We start from the raw sequence: 19,933 nt of genomic DNA, 5'->3' as shown, positions 1-19,933 counted from the left end.
GTCATCTTTAGGTTCACTCATTACAGCACACTTCAGACAGCCTCGAGCTCCCCAAGGTATCACCCAATCATTTTACATTTACTTCACATTTTTCAACCTTTTCTTCACATTGTGAAAGATAACTTAGTGTTACAATACAGACTTCGGCACAACCCCGCTATGAGAGGGAACTCCAATTAAATTCAGCAGAACACAGAGGGCCCTCCAGGTGACACTGCACGGTTACATACAGCCGGAAGGCTCTCAAACTCTAATAAATGCAAATACTCTTACCAGCAAACTTTGGTATCTGTATGGAAAATAGTTACTGAATTCAACTTGACTTCTTTTTGAAACGATGATGTATTAATACCTCTGTGCTTAAAATACTGGATGAACGTTTCGTCGCGTTGGTCTCTCTACCCTCTCACACAGCTTGTGTCCATCAGATCTGCTCTGACCCTTACACAAAAGGAGCTGGCACTGTTACCTGCAGAACTGCAGAGCAGCACCATGGACTGTGCATTCTGGTAACAAATGTGCACACCTCACGACTGCTGTGTACTTTGTGCAAGACTGCAGCCCATATGGAATTAAGGCACGTGGTAACTGCCAGCACTAGGGGCTGACACCTGTGACTCCAGGGTTTGGGGTGCTCCTGGGAAGGACACCCGAGGCTGAGCACAGCCCCTGTGTGCTTGCAGGCTGCCAGCTGGGCAGCACTCTGTGTGCCTGCACACAGGCATTTGGCTTTGCAAAACTGACCGTGTGCTTGGAATGACTTCAGTATTGTTCTCATGTCTTTCAGAGTTCAGGAAAAAAATCCCCGATGCTTTTTAACTCGAGTACAGTCCACTAATGAGACATTTCTGTAAAGAGAATTCAACTTCAACTAGGCAAGCTTGCTGATTACTACGTTGATTAGTACTGCAGAAAACCTGTTCCACAAACGTAACAATAAGAAATCCATACAAGATTCACTGCCAGTACAGATTTAGGTAATCACGTGAACACCAACCTGTGTCTAAAACCATTGAAACCAGAGTTAAAAGCACACAACGGTTACAAACTGTAAAGCAACCACAGTTACGAGCAGTTATCGAAAGGGTTATTTTGGGGAGCACCTTACTTCCTGCCCGGCTCACAGAAATGATGGCTGTGCATTTTACCTTTTGCAGTGCTGGACGCAGATGCTGGTCTGGAGGACCTCTTGCGCTGTCCATTCTCTACAGTTTCCTGTGAAGCGGCAGAATCCTCTGTTCTTGAATTTCTTCTACTTGGAGTTTTAGACTTTTCACAATTCTCTTTTGTCTCATTACTAATAAAGTGGGACAAAATATTTCTGATGAAGTGTAAGAAGAATTACGGTTTTCTATGCAACTCAGACAAGCTGAAGGATGGACCGACACAGGTACCAGTTCCGGACTATTAGCACTGAAGATATGAAATGCTAGAGATACCAGAAGTTTTATCAGATGAAGAATGACCTGAGTAAGCCAGAGTATAGTCCATTTCTATTAAAAATTATCAGAGGATACAGAATTGAGAAGTCCTCAAAGAGAATATTTTCAACATTAGAAGACCAAGAAATTAGATGCATTATAAATTGTCTGCTCTGTTTTCCACAGGTGCCACCATTACTGAAGTCTAGGAAAAGCAAACAAGTTACATTAGAGACTGCTATGATATGGGAATACAGAGTTGAAATTGCAGATGAACATAAGGAGGAATTACGAACCCTTAATTGCCGGCTCTTGTTTCCACTAAAAAGGCTCAGCTAACTGACCTACGTAATTTCTTCGCGTAATGAAAAGCGTAAAGATTATTTAAAACTTTCTTGAAGGTTTATGGCATACTTCTGTTATAAGAAACAGTAACAGGCCGTGGAAACAGTAGGCAGTGTGGAAATCCACGTTTCTTGTTGCTGAGACAATAATTGGAGTGTAATGTGTTGTAATTAAACTCCACTTATACTTCATTAGTATTTGCCCTGCAAACTCACCCTGACATTAAAGTATTAATGCCAGACAATTTCTGATGACTATGTAGCTCCTGAACATTAAGCTAAACTTATATTCTGTGAATTAAAAGGCAAGCAATTAAGCAAATAAATTAATCCACTGATAATAGAAAAGAAGAACGAAAACTCCTTTCATGCCCTTCTTCTGCTACTTGCAAGATTTCACAAAGGGATGCCTTCCTTAATCAGAGAACTGATGGGAAACACAAAGTAGGCCTGTGCAGTACAGAGGTTCTACTACAGCGCCGATATTTCAGAGGAAGCTCTACTTTAAGAGAAAGAAACTACTACAGAGATTTGCAGTTTTAGGTAACAGATAACTGAAACAAAACACACTCTGCCAACGTAAGGAAACACAATCAAACACATTCTCAAGCAGGGAAACAGAGTAAAGGAGAATATGGAAGCACGTGGATTGTCAGATACAAAACAAACATTGAAAGCAATTTCCCCACAGGTCATCAGTATGGGCAATTAGGTCACAAAACTGGTCTTCCAGTATGGAACCAGTAAGCCACAACAGCCAATTACTTCCAGGGCTATCTGGAGTGCATGTCAGCCAAATGGGCACCATTGGCTGAAGTTTGCTTACTGGAGATAATAGCTGAAGAGTTCAAATAAGTATCCATCAACTTGGATTGCTCCGTAGGGAACAACAACTCTCCTCTGGTTTTCTAGAAGGAACTGAAGTTGGCCCAAGTAAAGGTATTTCTAGTGCTCTGCATGCTGCACGGCTCCTCCAAGGGGCTCGGAGCTGACCACCGTGGATATCAGACATCACCAGACTTTACCTTTCTCTGAACATTTTTCTTCTTTCCAGAAAAAGCATCAGTACAGAAAAATCCAAACAGAAACGTACTTGAGATAATCTGATGTACTGAATATGGAGATATCCTCCCATCTGCCAACTGTCCAAATATGGAGAATCCTCTCATCTGCCAACTGTCTCACCTTCAGCTTTTTAGAAAAACTCTATCTTAAAAAAAAAACCAAACCATTGGCCTTTCGGTCTGTCGTTGATACAACCCTGGAAAGGTCCCAGCCCATGTGAAGGTAAACAGAGGCAGACGTTTGATTCATAGTCTTTCCTGATAGGAGAAAGTACATCGCTTTCCCTCTACCCACTTCATTTCCTGGTGGGCTGACAGCAAGCTGCACCATTAACCTCGCTTCTGGTACCACTTCACTTTGAGCAGGGCTGCACCAAGACTATGGCCAGTTGTACCAGCAGCTACCAAAGAAATCTTAGAGGTTTGACATCATAGCTGCCAGAGCATCTGAGTGCATCTGAGACTCCTATTTGTTCTTTGACATCTGAGTGCAAGAGTTAGGTGGTTTTACAATTAACAAAAACTGATCTTGAAGATGACATTTTCTTCTGACAGAACACAACCATTCAAAATTTACTCTTTTAATTATCAAAAGTCTTAACTAGAACAAGACAAAGCTTCTGCCAGGCTTTCCTATCAGTTTTCAGCAAAGCATCAACAGGAAAAACAGAGGAAATCTGCAGAAAACAGTAACTAAGGCACATATAAACTGTAAGAAGAAAAAGAAAGCCTTTACAAAATCCTACCTTTCAGAAAACAAAAATTCCCAACAGCTGTTCTGCAGGCTTCTGGGGTTACATTTCTAAATTGTTCTCAGAAAATACCAAATGCTAGAACCACCAAGACCCCTCCAGGATGTGGAACACACAGGTCTGAGCAAACAGGAGGAAACACTGCCCAAAGCACAAAGACAGACTTGGGAGAAAGCTATCTTACATTCTGCATTTCAGTCACATTTTGGAACAGTTTCCTAGCAGAATTCCTGAGTAGGGAAGAAAAGGTTTGGCAAAGAAAGTGAATAACCACAGCAGAAGATATATATATATATATTTAATTTGTGCAATTGAAGCAAAGAGAAAAGGACTTCCCTGCATGAAGCTGTATCTATTCTGAATCTATATAAACTATCTCCTTACCTTTGACCAGCAACTACTGGAGCATTTGTTTCAAGTTCTACAAGAGAAAAAGATAGTTTTTAGGTCCGCTGTAGAAATACATACTTGCTAACAAGGCATGGCTATCTCACAGTTCTCTCGTTATTATTATGTCTGACCATTAAGTGAATAGACATCTTGTCTATTGTTACTTTCAAAGCAAATCAATCTAATGCACCCAGTGAAGCAGACATCAGGCAGTGCTCTGATGAGGGCCTGCACCAGCTGCAAAAAGAGAAGTTAAAAGAAACCTGCAGAAAGAAACTGCAGATAAACTTTCTAATAAGAATTACAATCCCCTCCCTTATAAATTCTATGTTAGTCAGCTTATTCCTTTCAAGGCTTCTATATTTTTATGGTTTTAAAACTTAAAAATACTGACCTGAATCTTCCATACGACTGACATAAACATTTTACTTCAACACAATCACGTGAAGCCAGTATCTCCTAATGAATTTTGTAGGAAGGTGCAGAAGGGAACACACACTTCTGAAGCCCAGCTACACTTCTGCTAAGTTGGAGATTGCTTTTGGAGGTGCCAAAGAGTGCTGTGCTCTGCCTTCCTCCTCACTCCTAGTGATAAATAACTCACTGCTTTTCCTTCGACTATTCACAACAGCACTGATTTCCATCACATGAGATTTCCAATCCTTTTTTTTTTTTTTTTTTTTAATTGTCCATCTTTTAATTACCTCCATATCTACCATTCTGCTGAGATGGAGTACCTCTACCTAATCACTGCACCTCTTGTGAGAAACTGCAACTGATCTAGAGATTATCACTGAAATGCACTATCTTAGCTTGCTGTTTAATGATTGCATTGCCTGTGCTGGCCTCCACCTCACCTTTATCTTTCAGTGTTTGTGGCAGTGGCTTTGTCTCTAAGATCAGTTCAGTGCTCCACCTTTGCTGTAATGTGCACAAGGAACAAAGCCATGAAAAGAGTAAGAGAACAACCCTAGCACTGTTATGGAACATGAGATTCTTCAGTGAAAGTGTATGTTACTGTGCCCAAAAACCTGTCTCAGTAAGAAAAATAGAATGAGGAAGAAAAAGTTGCTCTTTCTTTCTACCCAAAATGCGAGCAGGCAGAATACCCATAGTGAAAATCGGTCAGACCAGTGCTTTTCTTTCCTGATCAGGAACTCCACAACGTGACTACACGTGTGCTGGTGTGAGGAGACAGATGGAACCCTGGCAGGGTGTGTGCACACCTCGAAAGGGAGCTTGATGAAAGCAACTGAGTACAACTTTTACTTTTTCAAGCTTTACTTCTAATCATGCTACATACAGCAAAGTGATGGAAATGGCACTTCTCATGTCCAAATTCACATCTATCCATTTTCCTCACTCATCCTAGGAATTACTTTCATAAAACACTGTAGTATTGATGTATATGATAATAGATGGCAACAACAAGAAGTCACCTTTGGGTTGGAACTAGGTGGTCTTAAAGGTCTCTTCCAACCCAAAGCATTCTATGATTCTATGATCTGCCACAGCTCCATCCTTGAAACAATGCAGTGTTCTTTAAAAGCTTTGAATGGAAAGATAAATAAATGAATGAAAGGATTAGAGCTCTAAAACTTAAAACTCCCAGTACTGCTTTGGGAAATACTTTCAGAAGTGTCCTATGCAAAAATAAAAACTCCTATTTGTTCTTAACAAAACTTCAAAGCTCAAATGCACTGAGTGCATTACTATGAATCCAGCCTTTCATAATTGTGACTGAGATCTAAAAGCTGCCTTGGTGATTTCTTCCTCGCTTTATTCACTCTCCTACTGGTGCTCCAACGAGGCTTTGGAAACTTCTAAGGCACAACATATATAACAAAAGAAAACAATCCCCCCAAATAAAAATAAAAATAATGGAAAAAAAAAAAAAAGCCAAAGTAGCAAGCTTATTTATGATTTACCATTTTCAGTTAGAAACATAATGAGCTTAGTTCACCTAAATTCTGCTTTTCCGAAATAAAATTTACCTGTTCTTTGAACAGTACTTTCTGTTGTGGCAACTGAACTTTTTTTCTGCGTTAAATGTTGAGAGGATGCTAGAACAGAAGTGGAAGGGAAAAACCATTATTTTCAAAGGGAGTCACAAGAGGTTTTGTTGTGCAATTGGGCTGCTTTTATAAAACAAGGCATCTTCCAACTTACTTCATTTTTACATTTACAGATAGAATTGTTGTAATCCATATTCTATTCTTCCCCCCTCCACCTCCCCCCCAAAAAACCTCCAACTCCTCAGTTTAAAAACAAACAACAAAAACCTCTCACACCTAAAACCATGAGGCAACCTACCCCAAGCAGGTTTTCCCAAAGCACTTAAGTGATGCTTTGGGAGAAGAAGTTAAATATCATCAGCGTATTTTTAAAGGCAATGTTTTGTCACTAGACCAAGAAACTAAGGAAGGACCTAAAAGAGGTCTCTGTTCTGCATCTCTCTCAGCTTCGCGCTCGTTTCAGCAGAAATCTTGAGGAAAAACAGCATCGTTGTTAACGAATGGATACCCTCATCTTCAATTAACACGCAGAAGTGCAAACTGCTCCCAGAGGCTCCCAAGACGTCCTTAGTCAATATGACAACATGACTTGGCTTTTTTTTTTTAGGTTGCCTTGTTAAAAATAATTTAGTAAACCAATACCTGTTACACAAATGCCTTCCAGTCTTCCTTTGGGTGTGATCATGAACTTAGCTAGATCACAGACACATAAGGGTTCCAATTTAGATAAAGAATATTCATTTCATTTGTAAAAATGTGTACATTCAGATGCCTACATCACTGTCCCAGGTCTGAAGAGAACGTATGCCCTCTTCAGTTGGAACACAGCTTGCTTCAGACTTGAGAATAAATGAATCCCCACTACTGATGCTGAAGTTTGGTACATTTTCTATTTTCTTCTTACATACCAAGAAGCAGCAAGAGCATTTGGAAAGTGCTATCACTGCTTCCTGCTTCGAGATTGCTGTATGGACTTGCAAGTCCCTGCTCCTGCCAACAACTTTTTCTTCTAAGAAAGCATGATTCCTTCTGTGAAGCTCATAGGCAGCATTTCCACCTTCTAGCAGCATACAGCTAAGGCACACAACTAATCATGGGGAAAATTTATGCTTAAATTGAAGCTTCTTTGCACTGATTTATGTGGTTTCTATTTTCCATGGTTTTGTCTTCTAAAAGATAAAATCCATGTCTAAACTGACAATATAAAGCGCAGTGGATTTTCACATTGCTTGTTTTAAGAGTGATGGCTTATTTCCACACTGCTTCCAACAGGTTAAAATGGCATCAAGAACAAGCAGTGATGTCATAAATAAAGTCTATCAATGCTAAAAGTAAAATGATAACGGAAACAAGGTAGAAATGAGGAGATTTCCTGTTACAACACACAATTTAGTCATAATAGCACTTTCAAGTATATCTCTGAAATGAACATTTTCATTTTTCCCTGTGCATAATTAATTTACTTATTTTGCTAGAGTTCAGCTATTTCCCTAGAAAGCAAAGGTTCCCATAGAGGGAATGTGTATTATTAGGATTAATAGACAGTATCAGAATTAAGTCTATATATTTAAGTAAATTATAAATGTTAAGGGTCTTTGAGAGGACTGAAGCAGATCCATGCACGATGACAGGACTCATTACCAGAGGTTTAAATTATATTTGATGGGTGTAGGGAATGTACTACTGATGCACAGAGAAGAATCAGGGCACACTGCCACTTTAGGAACCACACCTCAGAGTTCCCCCAGAGGTTTTTGCAAGGGCTCCTCCAAGAAGGCAACGAGGCCAATAGCCCAGCTGAGCTGCCTCTGCACAAATGTGTGCAGCATGGGAAATAAGCAGGAGGGGATGGAAACCATGGTGCAATTAGGAAACTATCACCTAATCGCTATCACGGAAATGTGTTGGGTTCGTTCGTCATACAACTGGAATACTATGATTGAGGGCAACAGGCTTTTTAGAGAAGATAGACAAGGTAGGAGGGGTAGGGGAGTTGCCCTCTATGTTAAGAGGTGGACAGAGTACAAAGAGCTGCCTCTGAGAAAAAGTTGTGATCATGCAGAGAGCTGGTGGGTGAAAATATGGGACCGGACCAATAAAGGACATCTGATGGCTGGGTCTGCTATGGGCACCTGATCAGATGGAGCCTGTGGATGAGGCCTTCTTGCTCCAGCTGTAAGACCCACCGCTCTCACAGGCTCTTATCCTGATGGGAGATTTCAACCACTCAAATGTCTGATGGAAAAACAGCATAGTGGGCTGCAAACAATCCTGGGGCGTGTTGATGATATAACTTCCTGGTTCAGGTATTAGACAGGCCAGCCAGCACTGAAGTACTACCACATCTGGAGCTCACCAAAGCAGAAGAAATCATTAAAGAGGCTCAGACTGGAAGCAGCCTGGAATGTAGCTACCATACTTTGGCTGAGTTCAGGATCTCAAAGAACATGGGCCAGGCAAAGAATCTAGTCAGGATCCTGAACTTCAGGAGAGTGAAATTCAGGCTGTTTAAGGAATTATGGGAAGAGATCCCATAGGAAATTGCCCTTAGGGACAAAGGAATAGAATAGAGTTGGGAGCACTTTAAGGATACCTTTCTGAGAGCACAAGAGCTCTCCATCCTCCAGCAGAAGAAATCAGTCAGAGGAGACAGAAAATCAGCATGGCTGAGCAAAGGGGAATGATAAAATTGAAGGAAAAGAAGGAAAAGTATAAGCAGTGGAAGCAGGGATGGCTGGCCTGGAAAGAGTATAGGGATACTATCTAGATGTGCAGAGATGGCATCAGGAAAATTAAGGCATAGATGGAATTCAACTTGGCAAGTGATGTGAAAAATAACAAGGGTCTTAAAAGACTGGAGAACACTGATCTTGCAAGACAATGGAGAGCATACCCCTTCTGATAAACGAAATAACTGGCTTCTTCAGATGCAGAGAAGGTTGAGGTACTTAAAGACTTCTTGGCCTCAGTCTTCATTGCCAGTCAGGCTTCCCGTGCCTCTTGCATCCCTGAACTTCTAGGCAGGGGTCAGGTGAGCAAAATCCCTCACTGTAAGACTGGAGCAAGTCTGAAACACCTCACGAAGATGAATGCGTACAAGTCTATGGGGCCAGACAACACACATCCTAGGGCTCTGAAGGAGCTGGCTGATGCAGTTGCCAACTGTCTCTCCATCATATTTGAAAAGTCATGGCTGTCAGGCAAGGTTCCTGGTAACTAGAAAAAAGAAAACATCACTCCCATTTTGAATAAAGGGAGAAAAGAAGACCCAGGAAACTACAGGCTGTTAAGCTTAATGTCTGTAGCTGGGAAGGTCATGGAGCGGATCCTCCTAAAAGAGATGTTAAAGCACATGCAAGCTGAGATGGTGATCTGAGATAGACAGCTTCATTAAGCACAGACTGCATCTGACCAATCTGGTTGCCTTCTGTGATTGAGTGACGACATCAGTAGACAAAGGAAGGGCAGCAGACATTGTCTACCTGGATTTCTGCAAGGCCTTCAACATGGTTCCATGCCACATCCTTATCTCTAAATTGCAGAGATATGAATTTGAAGGCTGGACTATCTGGTGGATGAAGAATTGGTTGGATGGTCGTAGCCAGAGGGTCGTGGTCAATGGCAGGAAGGGGGAAGACTTTTTACATGGTATGATAGCAACAGGACAAGGGGGAATAGCTTTAAGCTAAAAAAGAAGGAATTTAAGTTAGATGCTAGGAAAAAAAATCTTTATCCAGAGGGCGCTGAGGCTCCGGCACTGCTGCCCAGAGAAATTGTGGATGCACCACCCCTGGAGATGTTCAAGGCCAGGTTGGATGGAGCCCTGAGCAGGCTGATCTAGCGGGTGCCAACTAGCCTATGGCAAGGGGGCTTGGAGCTCAATGATCTTTAAGGTCTCTTCCAACTCCAACCACTCTATGATTCTATTATGAACCAGTTTAAAAGATGTCTAATGCATCTAATTGTCATTGTTGATGCATCCCATCTTTCTCCCACTCCTAAGTTACGTGAAGTCACTCCTCTATTATGTTCACATGAAATACCACATATAAGCTGTAAATGAAAACAGACAGAACACCTGAAATGTGGATCTTGGTGAAATACAAAACTACATATTATTATAATATTAAAATTAAAAAGTAGTTATCACCCTACAGTACCTGCATTTTATAATATTCATGGAAGAAAGCACCAAAGAAGTTTATGAAAGCAATCTCGCAGCTTCTGTTTAGGAAGGGTGGCAGTAGACTTACCTGTATTTTGTAGCAGTTCCTGATGTGTGCCTGTTTTGTCCTCCACCAAGCCACCCCCAGTCTGCTCAGCCGCTAAGCTGCCATGGTTACTGCCATTTGTACTTGGTGTTGCAGGTGCGAGCTCTGGGATTGCTGGAGTGGTTACAGCTGACAGTGCACTTGTAGGAGTGCTTGTTGATAAGCTTGGAGATACAGAAGCAGAAACAGCAGCAGCAGTGCTAACGCTCACATTCCCAGGCCCAGAAGTGCTCTGTTTTGTAAGACTGGGTACTGGAGGTGTCACAGTTTTATTGTCTAGTTCTGCTGGTGATTGCTCTGTTCCCAAGTTACTTGGGACTGATGTCTCCAGCCCCTGACCTTCTGCTTCTCCATCCAAGGTGTACTGCTCTTCCCCTTTTTCAAGGGAGCCAGTGACTTTCTTGCACGCTTTTGTCAGCAAGAGCTGGCCAATTTTGTCTACTTTTCCCTTTCCTTTACTAGAAGAAACAGGACTTCGTCTGTTTCCGGGTCCTGGACTACTGCTAAGAAGAGGTGAAACCACAGGTCCAGGCTGCGTGGCTGTAACGGGGCACTGGTCGCTTGACCCACTGCTCTGAGAAGCAGCTTCTTCAGGGCTTGAGTCTTTTGCTGGCTGAGCAGGAAGATGTGAAGGAACATTTGAAGAAGTTGCAGCAGGAGAAGGCAGCTGAACAGGGGGTGCCAAGGGATTAAGAACGAGCGGCCTGCTCGTGGGAATACTAGGAGCAGGGCTGCTAGAGGATGTGCTGGGAGGAGCAGGTGCAGAGGAGAACTTGATGTTCTGTGGTATATGTAAAGGGCCCACAACTGCGACTGACTGAGGCATTAGGCTAGAGCTGGATGTCATCGGGGCTGTGGGAATCGTACTTGGTTGAGAGCCTTTCATAACCTGAATTATTGAGGAAGAGTTTATAAAAACAGGTGTGATGAACTGCGGCCGTGCATTAGACTGAACTGCCGACTGTCCCTCAGAAACCATAACTTTGTTTCCTACGTTAGGCATTGTGACAACAGTAGACACTAATGCAGGTTGCAAATGAGATGGCAATGGTGCTGATGTATTAGCAGGAGATGTAATGGGGTTTGAAGTTACAAAAACTGTTATCTGGTTGGGCGGTAAGGGAGCTGAAATAGAAGAAGAACTGACAGGCCTTTGCATTACTGGGGGAACACTCTGCGTAACATTTGAGTTTATTTCTCCCAGTTCCTGATGCCCTGGATTTGAACAGGGCTCATTACTTTGAGGCACACTGTGTGAATTAGATGGCTCTTTGCTAGAAGATGCATCTTGCAGTGGAGGAATGACAGCTACCTTTTTTATCTCTTCCACAGTGGTGACTACTGGTGCCATTTCAAGACCAGTCAGTCCTGGGGGCTTAATGGTTACATTAGGAGCTCCAGAATTATCAAGAAGTTGGCTTAAAGAAGTTGGTGCTTCCCTCATAGCCGGAGATACCATGGTTTTACTTTCCTCCAAAACTGGAAGCTTACCCTCATCTAAGGCCTGCCCATCTTTTTTTGACTGCTCCTCTGGAACCAACATTTTTATTTCTGGAGTAGGGATACCTTTTAGTTCAATGCTGGGCTGGTCTTTGTTACCTTGGACAATTTGTGCACTTTGACATTCATTATCTTGAGGAACACTGAGGCTCTCTTTATTGTCTTCAGGAATGCCAGTCATAGCAGGTGCAGAAACTGCAGGACTCTGATTACTTAGCATGTTATTATTTTGAAAACTTGTAGTAACAGGTGTTGGCAAAGAAGCAGGACCAACCATTACATTCCTTTGCATATCCACATTCTGCAAGAGAGATGGATTCTGCGGAGTAGTCAACGATAATTTTGCTGCTTTTGAATTCTGTCTACCAGGACTTGGTGTTGTTTTCCTGCTGGATCCAGGACTGGACCTTCGACTATTGCTTGGACTTGCTCTCTTTGTTCCTCCAGCATTTGTTTGCTTTCCTGAATTAACAACACTTTCCAATTTGTGTGACTGTGGAGCAGCAAAACTAGACTGATTGTTAATTGTGAGATTTGATGGGGCTTGTCCAATGGCCTTCAAAGTAGTAGGATTAAGACCCTGCTGATCAAATCCTCTACTGAGATTAGGCCTGGGAGGTAAAGGAATATTAATTTGGGGAGGGAAAAGACCAGCTATAGAAGCATTGAGTCTCTCTGGAGACAAGCTTATTTCTGAGGGTTCTGTGCTAGGTGGGCGGTTATTAGGAGTCTGAGGATAGTATGGCCTTGGGCTTGCTCTGTTTGGGGTTTTAGGCCTTGAAGTTTGCGATGGGGTAGCAACATTAGGAAAATGGTGTGCAAGGGAGCCAGACAGAGAATTAGATTGCTGTTGAGGACTTGTGCCTTGGGTGGTTGAAAGTGGGGATGGTCCAGGTTTGGCTCCCGTCATCATTAGTTGGTTCTGCGAAACTACTAAATGAGATGTCAAATTATTCTGAGCTCCTGATGCTGCGGGGCCTTCAGTTCCACCTCCATCTGGAAGGGAGGATACTGATGAAACTTCTCCCAGAGGTGAACTGGAAGGATTCTGTACATTATCTTGATAAACCATTTTTCTTGCATTATTTCCCAGAGAAGGATTGCCTGGCAAGGAAATTCTTTGTTTATCAGGAGACAGAGGCACAGATCCAGGGCCTTGTAGATTGACCATTACTGGCATGTTACCACTCTGCTGCATGGGCATTCTTTGGGCATCTGGATTCAGAGGCCCTCGAGGTGGATGAACTCCTTGTGGTACGGGAAGCCTGACTGATTTGGAATCCTGCTGCATCATAAGCATCATCATCATTTGCTGCTGTTGCTGCGGTGTTTGTGGTGGTGCCTGAGCTTGCTGTGGAGGCAGCTGTGGCTGCTGTTGCAGCTGCTGTGGCTGCTGTGTATGTGGCATGAGTTGAGGTGGCATTTGCTGAAGTGGTCTTTGTTCCACTGGCTGAGAAGGATAACCTAAGAGGACACAGTGACATGCTGATCAAAAACAAAAATCAGAGAAAGCAGAATTTATGTAATGAATGGCATCAGATAGAAAGTGTAGGTAGGAGAGCCTGTTAATCTCCTGTAGCAGCCACATTAACTAAACAGGCTTTATAAACAAGGGAAATTCTTTTACTTGAAGTGTTTTTAAGAATTATAAATGACCTGTGTGACACTGCAAAGGAAAGGTCTCTAACATACCAGTGACCAGCTATTACTCTGGCTTCACAACACCTCAGAAAGTCTCTACACCTGTCCACAGGCTTGTTGCTGTTTTCAAATGCAAAGTTAAACTTTCACAAATTAATTATCCTCAAAACAAACCTAAAAGTCTGTAAGACAAGAACTGGAAAGCCTGTCACATATCTGACCATTCCCACTGTATGAAGTAGAATCTACCATGCATCAATGTATTACTTTGCAAAAAGAGTGCTAAAAGGAACACGTGCAGTTTATAATCCTTTCTATGAATAAAGGATAATTCCAACAATAACCTCCACCTCTTAATTCTGAAAAATTAACTACTGGCTACTTGTCAATTTTAAAAAGACACCAATCTGTGCTACTGCTAGAAGTACAGAAATCTATCAGATGTGACACCACTAAGTAACTCTACAGTATTCAACATGATATCTGGGTGATACACGAGGATGCAGACATCTATTCATTTAGAGCTAATTCAAAGAACAAATAAAGGAATCAATTATTTACTAGGAGAAAAAAAATGCTTGGTCTTGAACATGCAAGATAGTACAGTCACAAAGATCAGTAAAAGCTCCACTGTAGTGACAACATTTAATACTCACCTGGTGGCCTGCTTCCAAAGTCTGAAAGTTTAGGGCCTGAGCTGTCTAAGTTGATTCCTTGATCTCCAGACGTTGATGACTGATCGCTCTCCTCCAGGCCGCCTGGGCGCGGTTCTGAGGAGCTGAAAGAAAAATAATTGCTGTTTACATACAGCCATAACGTCAGTGTTTGGATTCTGCTCCCACAACCATCCCAGCACTTCTGGCTGACCTGCAAGTAACACATAGAAACAGATCACTGCCTCAGGTCCAGCACAGCAGGTGTGAACGCAGCCCAGGACTACCGACAGTCACTTCTGAGCCTTAAATACTACTCCTGAAGAGACAAGTTGCCTGGTGCTTTACTCACACAAAGCATTTGTTTCTTTCCTTTGTTTCTTCCTGTTTATAATTAAGAGAATGCCAATGGATACTTTAAATTTATATATAAATAGCTCTCCTGATGCATTTAAACAGGCTTCCCTCAAATACTGGTGTGCCGTCTGTACAGATGAGTATCATGTATATATGCACTGAACTTCAATGGCAGCACCATGTTCCCAGGGGAGACCAGCTTAGGATATCAGACCTCTATCCATGTCACAGCACAAACGTATCAGCACATCAGGCATTCAAGGCCATCCACCAGAGCACACAGCTCTGTGGGACGCAGACCCTGCTCCAGGAGACCCTGGGGACAAGTTAAAGTTGCCAAGATTTGACATCCAACGCTTCCATTGCATCAGGACAGCTTCTGCAAGCTTAGAACAAGCATGCTTTCACAGCTAACATGTGTGGCCAGCGGATGTAAGATGAAGAGGGATGAAGAATACCTTAATGGCTTATTGGTTTCATGAATATACTGAGGCTGTATGGAGATCTACGTAATAATAGCTCTCTGTTTAAACTAAAGACATCAAAACAGGTCCACTGTCTGCAAAGAGAAGCAGAGTTCTACAGGAATGATGAGAAAAAAGAAACTCTCAGCAAAACAAGGATCTGAATTATATAAAAGTCTACCTGACAGTAACAACCAGCTTCTGGCAGCAAGAAACCCAGGCCTGCCCCAATGTACTATTAACTATCCAGAGCTCAGAAAGCAGGGAGCAACTTGGAAGCCCCTGAATTTTCACTGGTCAGCAGGGGAGGGTCAGGGAAAGGCCCCAGCAGGCAGTGGACACAGCCCCAGTGCCTGAGCTCGGGGAGGGCTGGGACACTGCCCCATTGAGCCATTGGGTTTGGGGGTGCAGCGTGGAGCCAGGTGTGCTCCTTGCAGCTGGGGATGTTCCACGTTTCTGTGATTTCTTAAAAATGGGATTACAAACGTTACAGTTAAGGGTCAGATAAAAAGCGATTGCAGAGCATTACTACACAAACAGGCTTAACCTAGAAAGCTGTCCTTGTGCAAAATCAATTCTTCCAAAACACCTCCAGCCAGATGGGAGCCATCAGGCAAGCTGCAAAACAAAACCTCACTAAACTCAACTGGAGTTTTGTTCTCTAGCAACCAGGAACAGTGATTATTGCAGGAACAACTGCTGCTACAGTTTCTGGGAAATTTAAACACAAATTGAATTTCAAATGCAGCTGAACTTTACTGAGCCCATTTAACAACCACCAGCTTCCTAAGAAGCCCACCACATTCTGAATACACATAACATGCAAGACAGTGAGTCTGTGCCAGAGGGACAAACATTCCTTATTTGTTCTTCCCTCCTATTGCTCTCAGTGCAAAGACAAACCAGCTGCACAGTATGGATTAGCAGTTTTCTAAGGGCACTTTAGCTCTACCACTGCATTGTTGAGCATGGCTCTCAGACATGAACCTGCAGTCAGAGCACAAAGAGAATGTCAGAAGAGAAAAAAACAAGGCTAAGCAGAAAACAACACCACCTCACCAGCAAACAAACAAAGAGATGCAGATGCTGACATAAGACTGGAAGAAATAAAGATACAGGGAAGGCAGTGCAAGCTTTATGACAGCAAATAGTCTTCTGGGAGATTCTGCAGCAGCTTTATCTATCCATTTACTGATATTCCCAGGCCACGCTGAGGCTGCATGACCATCAGCAAGAGGAATGAAAACAAAACTTTAATGAGGCTTTTCTTTAATGAACACTAATAACAACACAAGGACTGCATATTTTTCTTTGCTACAAATGATCAGCAGTGCCCACAAAGCTCTGTTGCTAGTGTCATGAAGCATTTTGATGCATAGAAAAATATGCCATAGTTATTATGTGAAAGGTACCTGGATAGCTTTAAAGTTCAAGAAAACAGCAGACAGAAGAATACCTGTTTGGTTTTTATTCTAGTCCCTTTGAAGGGTCTTACGTTTGAAAGCAGAAGGATGCTCATTCCAGGGCACACCAGTGTTGCACACTATGTGCATTTTGGCCACTTGGTTCTAATGCCATAATTTCTGATGATTTAATTTGAAATCACCAGGCCTGTTTTGCAGCAATTTGAGCTGACAGGCTGTACTGTGACTTCTATGTGGAACTAAATAGCAGGTATTTGACATTTCTTCTGAGCCTTTTAAACTGGCGTGCTTTGCCTTGCCTTCACCATTCAGCACCTCCACATCTGCAAAACGCATTTCACAGCAGCACTACAAGATTAAGGCAGTTAAGGACTGTCACAAAAGATCCCTTGTAATAGATAAATGCAAATCTGGATATTCCTGTGCTGCAAACTTACGCAAACTTCTTCCATTCTTTTCTAAAGCAAACTGGGAAAAAAAACCCACAGAAGTTTAAACCAACATGTAGATTTCCTGCAGCCACAGGTTAGCTATATACAGCAGATATACTGTATCTGTCGAGACTGTTTTAGCTGAAAAAAGGCACGGCAGCAGTGTTCTACCATGTATGCCAGTATTAGTACATGGCCAACAGCAAAGGTTTACGGGATACCTGGCCAACAAAGAACATGCAAGTCAATGGTGAATGAAAAGACTCAATAATATCGTATTTCCACCATACAGACAAGATAATTTATTTTCTCTCATGTATTATCTCATTGGCCTATTCCTCTCAGGGCTTTTCCTCCTAACCTCTTCCAGGCTAGGAAGGCCAGCATTGCTTGGGCTTGTTATTCCCACACCTGCAGAGCACTGTACTCCGACTCCTAGCTGCAACTTCCACTAAGAGAAGACCAGCTCAATTCCAGGCAGAAACACAATAGCATATACATGTATCCCAGAAAATAACCCCCTTCAAAAATCTAGACAACACATTGTTATTCAAAGGCTTATAATTCTTCTGAAAGTGTTTCCCAACTGTCTGCCTGTGACTGTCAGATTGCTTGAGAATAGCAGCCTCCACTTCCAAAACCAAGGCCCCAGGAATCCACTGACATTTTGAAAAAAATTTCTCATCTCTTTTACCCAGTAAATGCAGTAAACATTGCTATTTTAAGCAGCAGTATTACTTAACTAGGATGTTTGCATATTCTTCTTGATCCTGCATGAACTTTGCGGTGGCACACTTGCCACGGAGCTATCACTTGAGTGAAACTGCTAGCGTATGAAATAATGCAGTGCTCACTCCACGCTTGCTGAAAACATACTGACAGGTTGCCTGCGAGGCCTTCCCACATCCCTTAAAAAAAAAAAAACAGTGCAATATTAAACCTACTTTGTTTGTTCCAGTTGTTGATTAGTTTTCTTTTTCCTTGGAGGCTTCTTCTTTTTCGGCTTACTGGCATTCTGACTATTTGGTTTGTTGTTCACACCGAAGTGTCCTGCCGATATATCACTTTGTAGAAGGTTAACCAGGAGCGGACTTGTGAGCGTGACATCTTTATTGACAGGAAAACCAGGATTTTGTCCACAGGAAATCTGATTTCCATTTGGCGTTCCACTAAACCCGGAATTGAACGGCAGACCGTGGCCAGAGAAATGACTCCCCGAAGCGCTGTTGTTTCCTTGCATTGCTTGCATATGGGAAGGCACCATGTTAGACTGCTGCACAGGAACATCAGGTAACATCTGTGTCACGTTCACATCATTATTTGTTGCAGTAGTAGTATCCCCAAGTTGCTGAGACATATGGGGGCCAGGACCAGTAGGTCTTAAAACTTGCCCTTGTATTCCCATAACCTGAGAAGGGTTACCATTCACAGGGCCTTGCTGAGCCATCATCTGCCCAGTGAACTGCACCATGTTTCCTTGCATGTTTGGGGTTGGTCCTCTCATCAGTTGAGCTGGCCCCGACATAACACTGGACTGGTTTTGAGTATTAAAAGGCTGTTTATTTCCCTGCATTTGAGTGGTCATCATCTGTTCCATCATTGAGTTTGGCTGTAACAAGACCTGACCTTGAGGTCCCATCATCTGATTGTGTGTAGACATCATCTGTTGTCCCTGCTGGGAAATCATCTGTTTGGGTGGGGTCATCCTTTGGGGTGAAGGACCAAGATTTTGATTTTGTGGTGTTACCATCATTTGGCCTTGGGGCATGAGCTGAGTTCGAGAAAGTATCATCTGGTTCTGAGGGTTCATCGATCCCTGAGCCTGAATATTTACCATCTGTCCTTGAGAGGATACAATTTGCTGATGCATTCCCATAAGCTGAGACTGTGGTCCTTGTTGAGGCTGTCCTTGTATGTTGCCCATGTTAACTTGTGGCACTCCACTAGCACCAGCCTGCTGGTTGTTCATATTTCCATGAAGTCCCATTAAATTGGTCTGCATTATATTTGGTGGGCCATGCGGTGCTTGCATCTGATTTTGAGGAGGCCCAGATCCTTGGCCACCTTTAAAAACAATTTTAAAAAAGCTGGTTAGAAACCAATGGGAGTAATATAAAGTTTTCAAATTTGATGTTGAACAACTACTCCAAATTCACTTTCCTCCTTTTTATAATGAACTGGAACATTGGACATACTTCCAGTCTTGTGCTATGATGTTTGGTGCCACAGATAAACATTACTTGTTAAAACAGAAAATCATACCAGCAGTTCTCAAAACAAATGCCTTCATTGGTGCTCCATATGTGGACCCCACTGCAGAAGGCTCGTCACAACTTTCATTTCAGTCATTATCTGTACGCAAGCCTAAAAATATTCCACAATATCACCTTCACAAAATAATTCCCAACTGAAAGAAGCTTCAAACCTTGAGGTTATTTTATAATAGGTAAAAAATAAATACACATACAGTAGTGTTGAGGGGACATAATGCAGATGGAAGGCTGATAACCAAATTGTTAACATGAGACATTTATGAACTGCAGATTTCTTTTTTCACAAAACTCTATTTAAGCTGATTTCCAAAGCTTTCACAGAAACTAATAACTTTTTCAAATAACAACAAGGTGCTTCTTTTCTTCTTTTTCTTAAGATAACACTCTTCATTTTTTCAGGACAAGATGTTTCTTTTGTGCTCTATCTTTATTACCCCTAGCCTCCAAATCCTATTGCCAATTCTTTTTAACTTCCAAATAAATACTTCTGGATCCTAGAATGACAGTCCTAAGTAATAATACTTGAGTACAACCAGCCACTTGATTTTCTTCTCCTCATTTAACAATACACATAGCATACCACTTAGCACTTTCAGTCCAAGCTAGATACAATACTCTATTACTGGTAAGAATTTAATGTTTTATAATTGTGTTATGCAAGTAAAAGCATCATTTTCTACACACACACACACACACACACACAAACCATCAGTAACTGAGGAACAATACATTCCAAACAGACCTGTGTGCTGCACATTTTGGCTGGTTTGTAGCTGTGGAGCTCCACTGTTCACTGGTGTTCCTGGTGCTGTGGAAGGCACCTGACCTTGCATGAAGCTCTGGTTAGCCTGGCCTGCAGGGAACCCGGGAGGGAGGCGCTTGGGCATTCCTTAACACAAGAATTTTCTCATTAGTAAGTAGGGAAAGAAAGAA

The 19,933-nt window shown here is 42.3% G+C and overlaps 1 protein-coding gene across 4 annotated transcripts in view; it reads right to left on the bottom strand.

The window, feature by feature from the left end:
- The window catches only part of NCOA6 (nuclear receptor coactivator 6), a 41,304-nt gene that overhangs the window by 2,257 nt on the left and 19,114 nt on the right, over positions 1-19,933 (bottom strand). Inside the window, exons 8-14 of one of the 4 annotated variants that reach the window (XM_090152267.1) lie at positions 19,743-19,889; positions 17,672-18,791; positions 14,055-14,176; positions 10,240-13,221; positions 5,966-6,034; positions 3,966-4,002; positions 1,149-1,297 (exon numbers count right to left, since the gene is read on the bottom strand). In XM_090152267.1, coding sequence (XP_090008393.1) covers positions 1,149-1,297; positions 3,966-4,002; positions 5,966-6,034; positions 10,240-13,221; positions 14,055-14,176; positions 17,672-18,791; positions 19,743-19,889 — 4,626 coding nt within the window. The other 3 variants (XM_090152269.1, XM_090152268.1, XM_090152270.1) reach the window with 3 other exon arrangements.

This window comes from Phasianus colchicus, chromosome 17, assembly GCF_987193195.1.
Source record: "Phasianus colchicus chromosome 17, bPhaCol1.hap1.1, whole genome shotgun sequence".
In the NCBI taxonomy this organism is placed as follows: domain Eukaryota; kingdom Metazoa; phylum Chordata; class Aves; order Galliformes; family Phasianidae; genus Phasianus; species Phasianus colchicus.
Note: the sequence above shows the minus strand (reverse complement) of the source record. Positions and strands in the feature narration are given on the sequence as shown.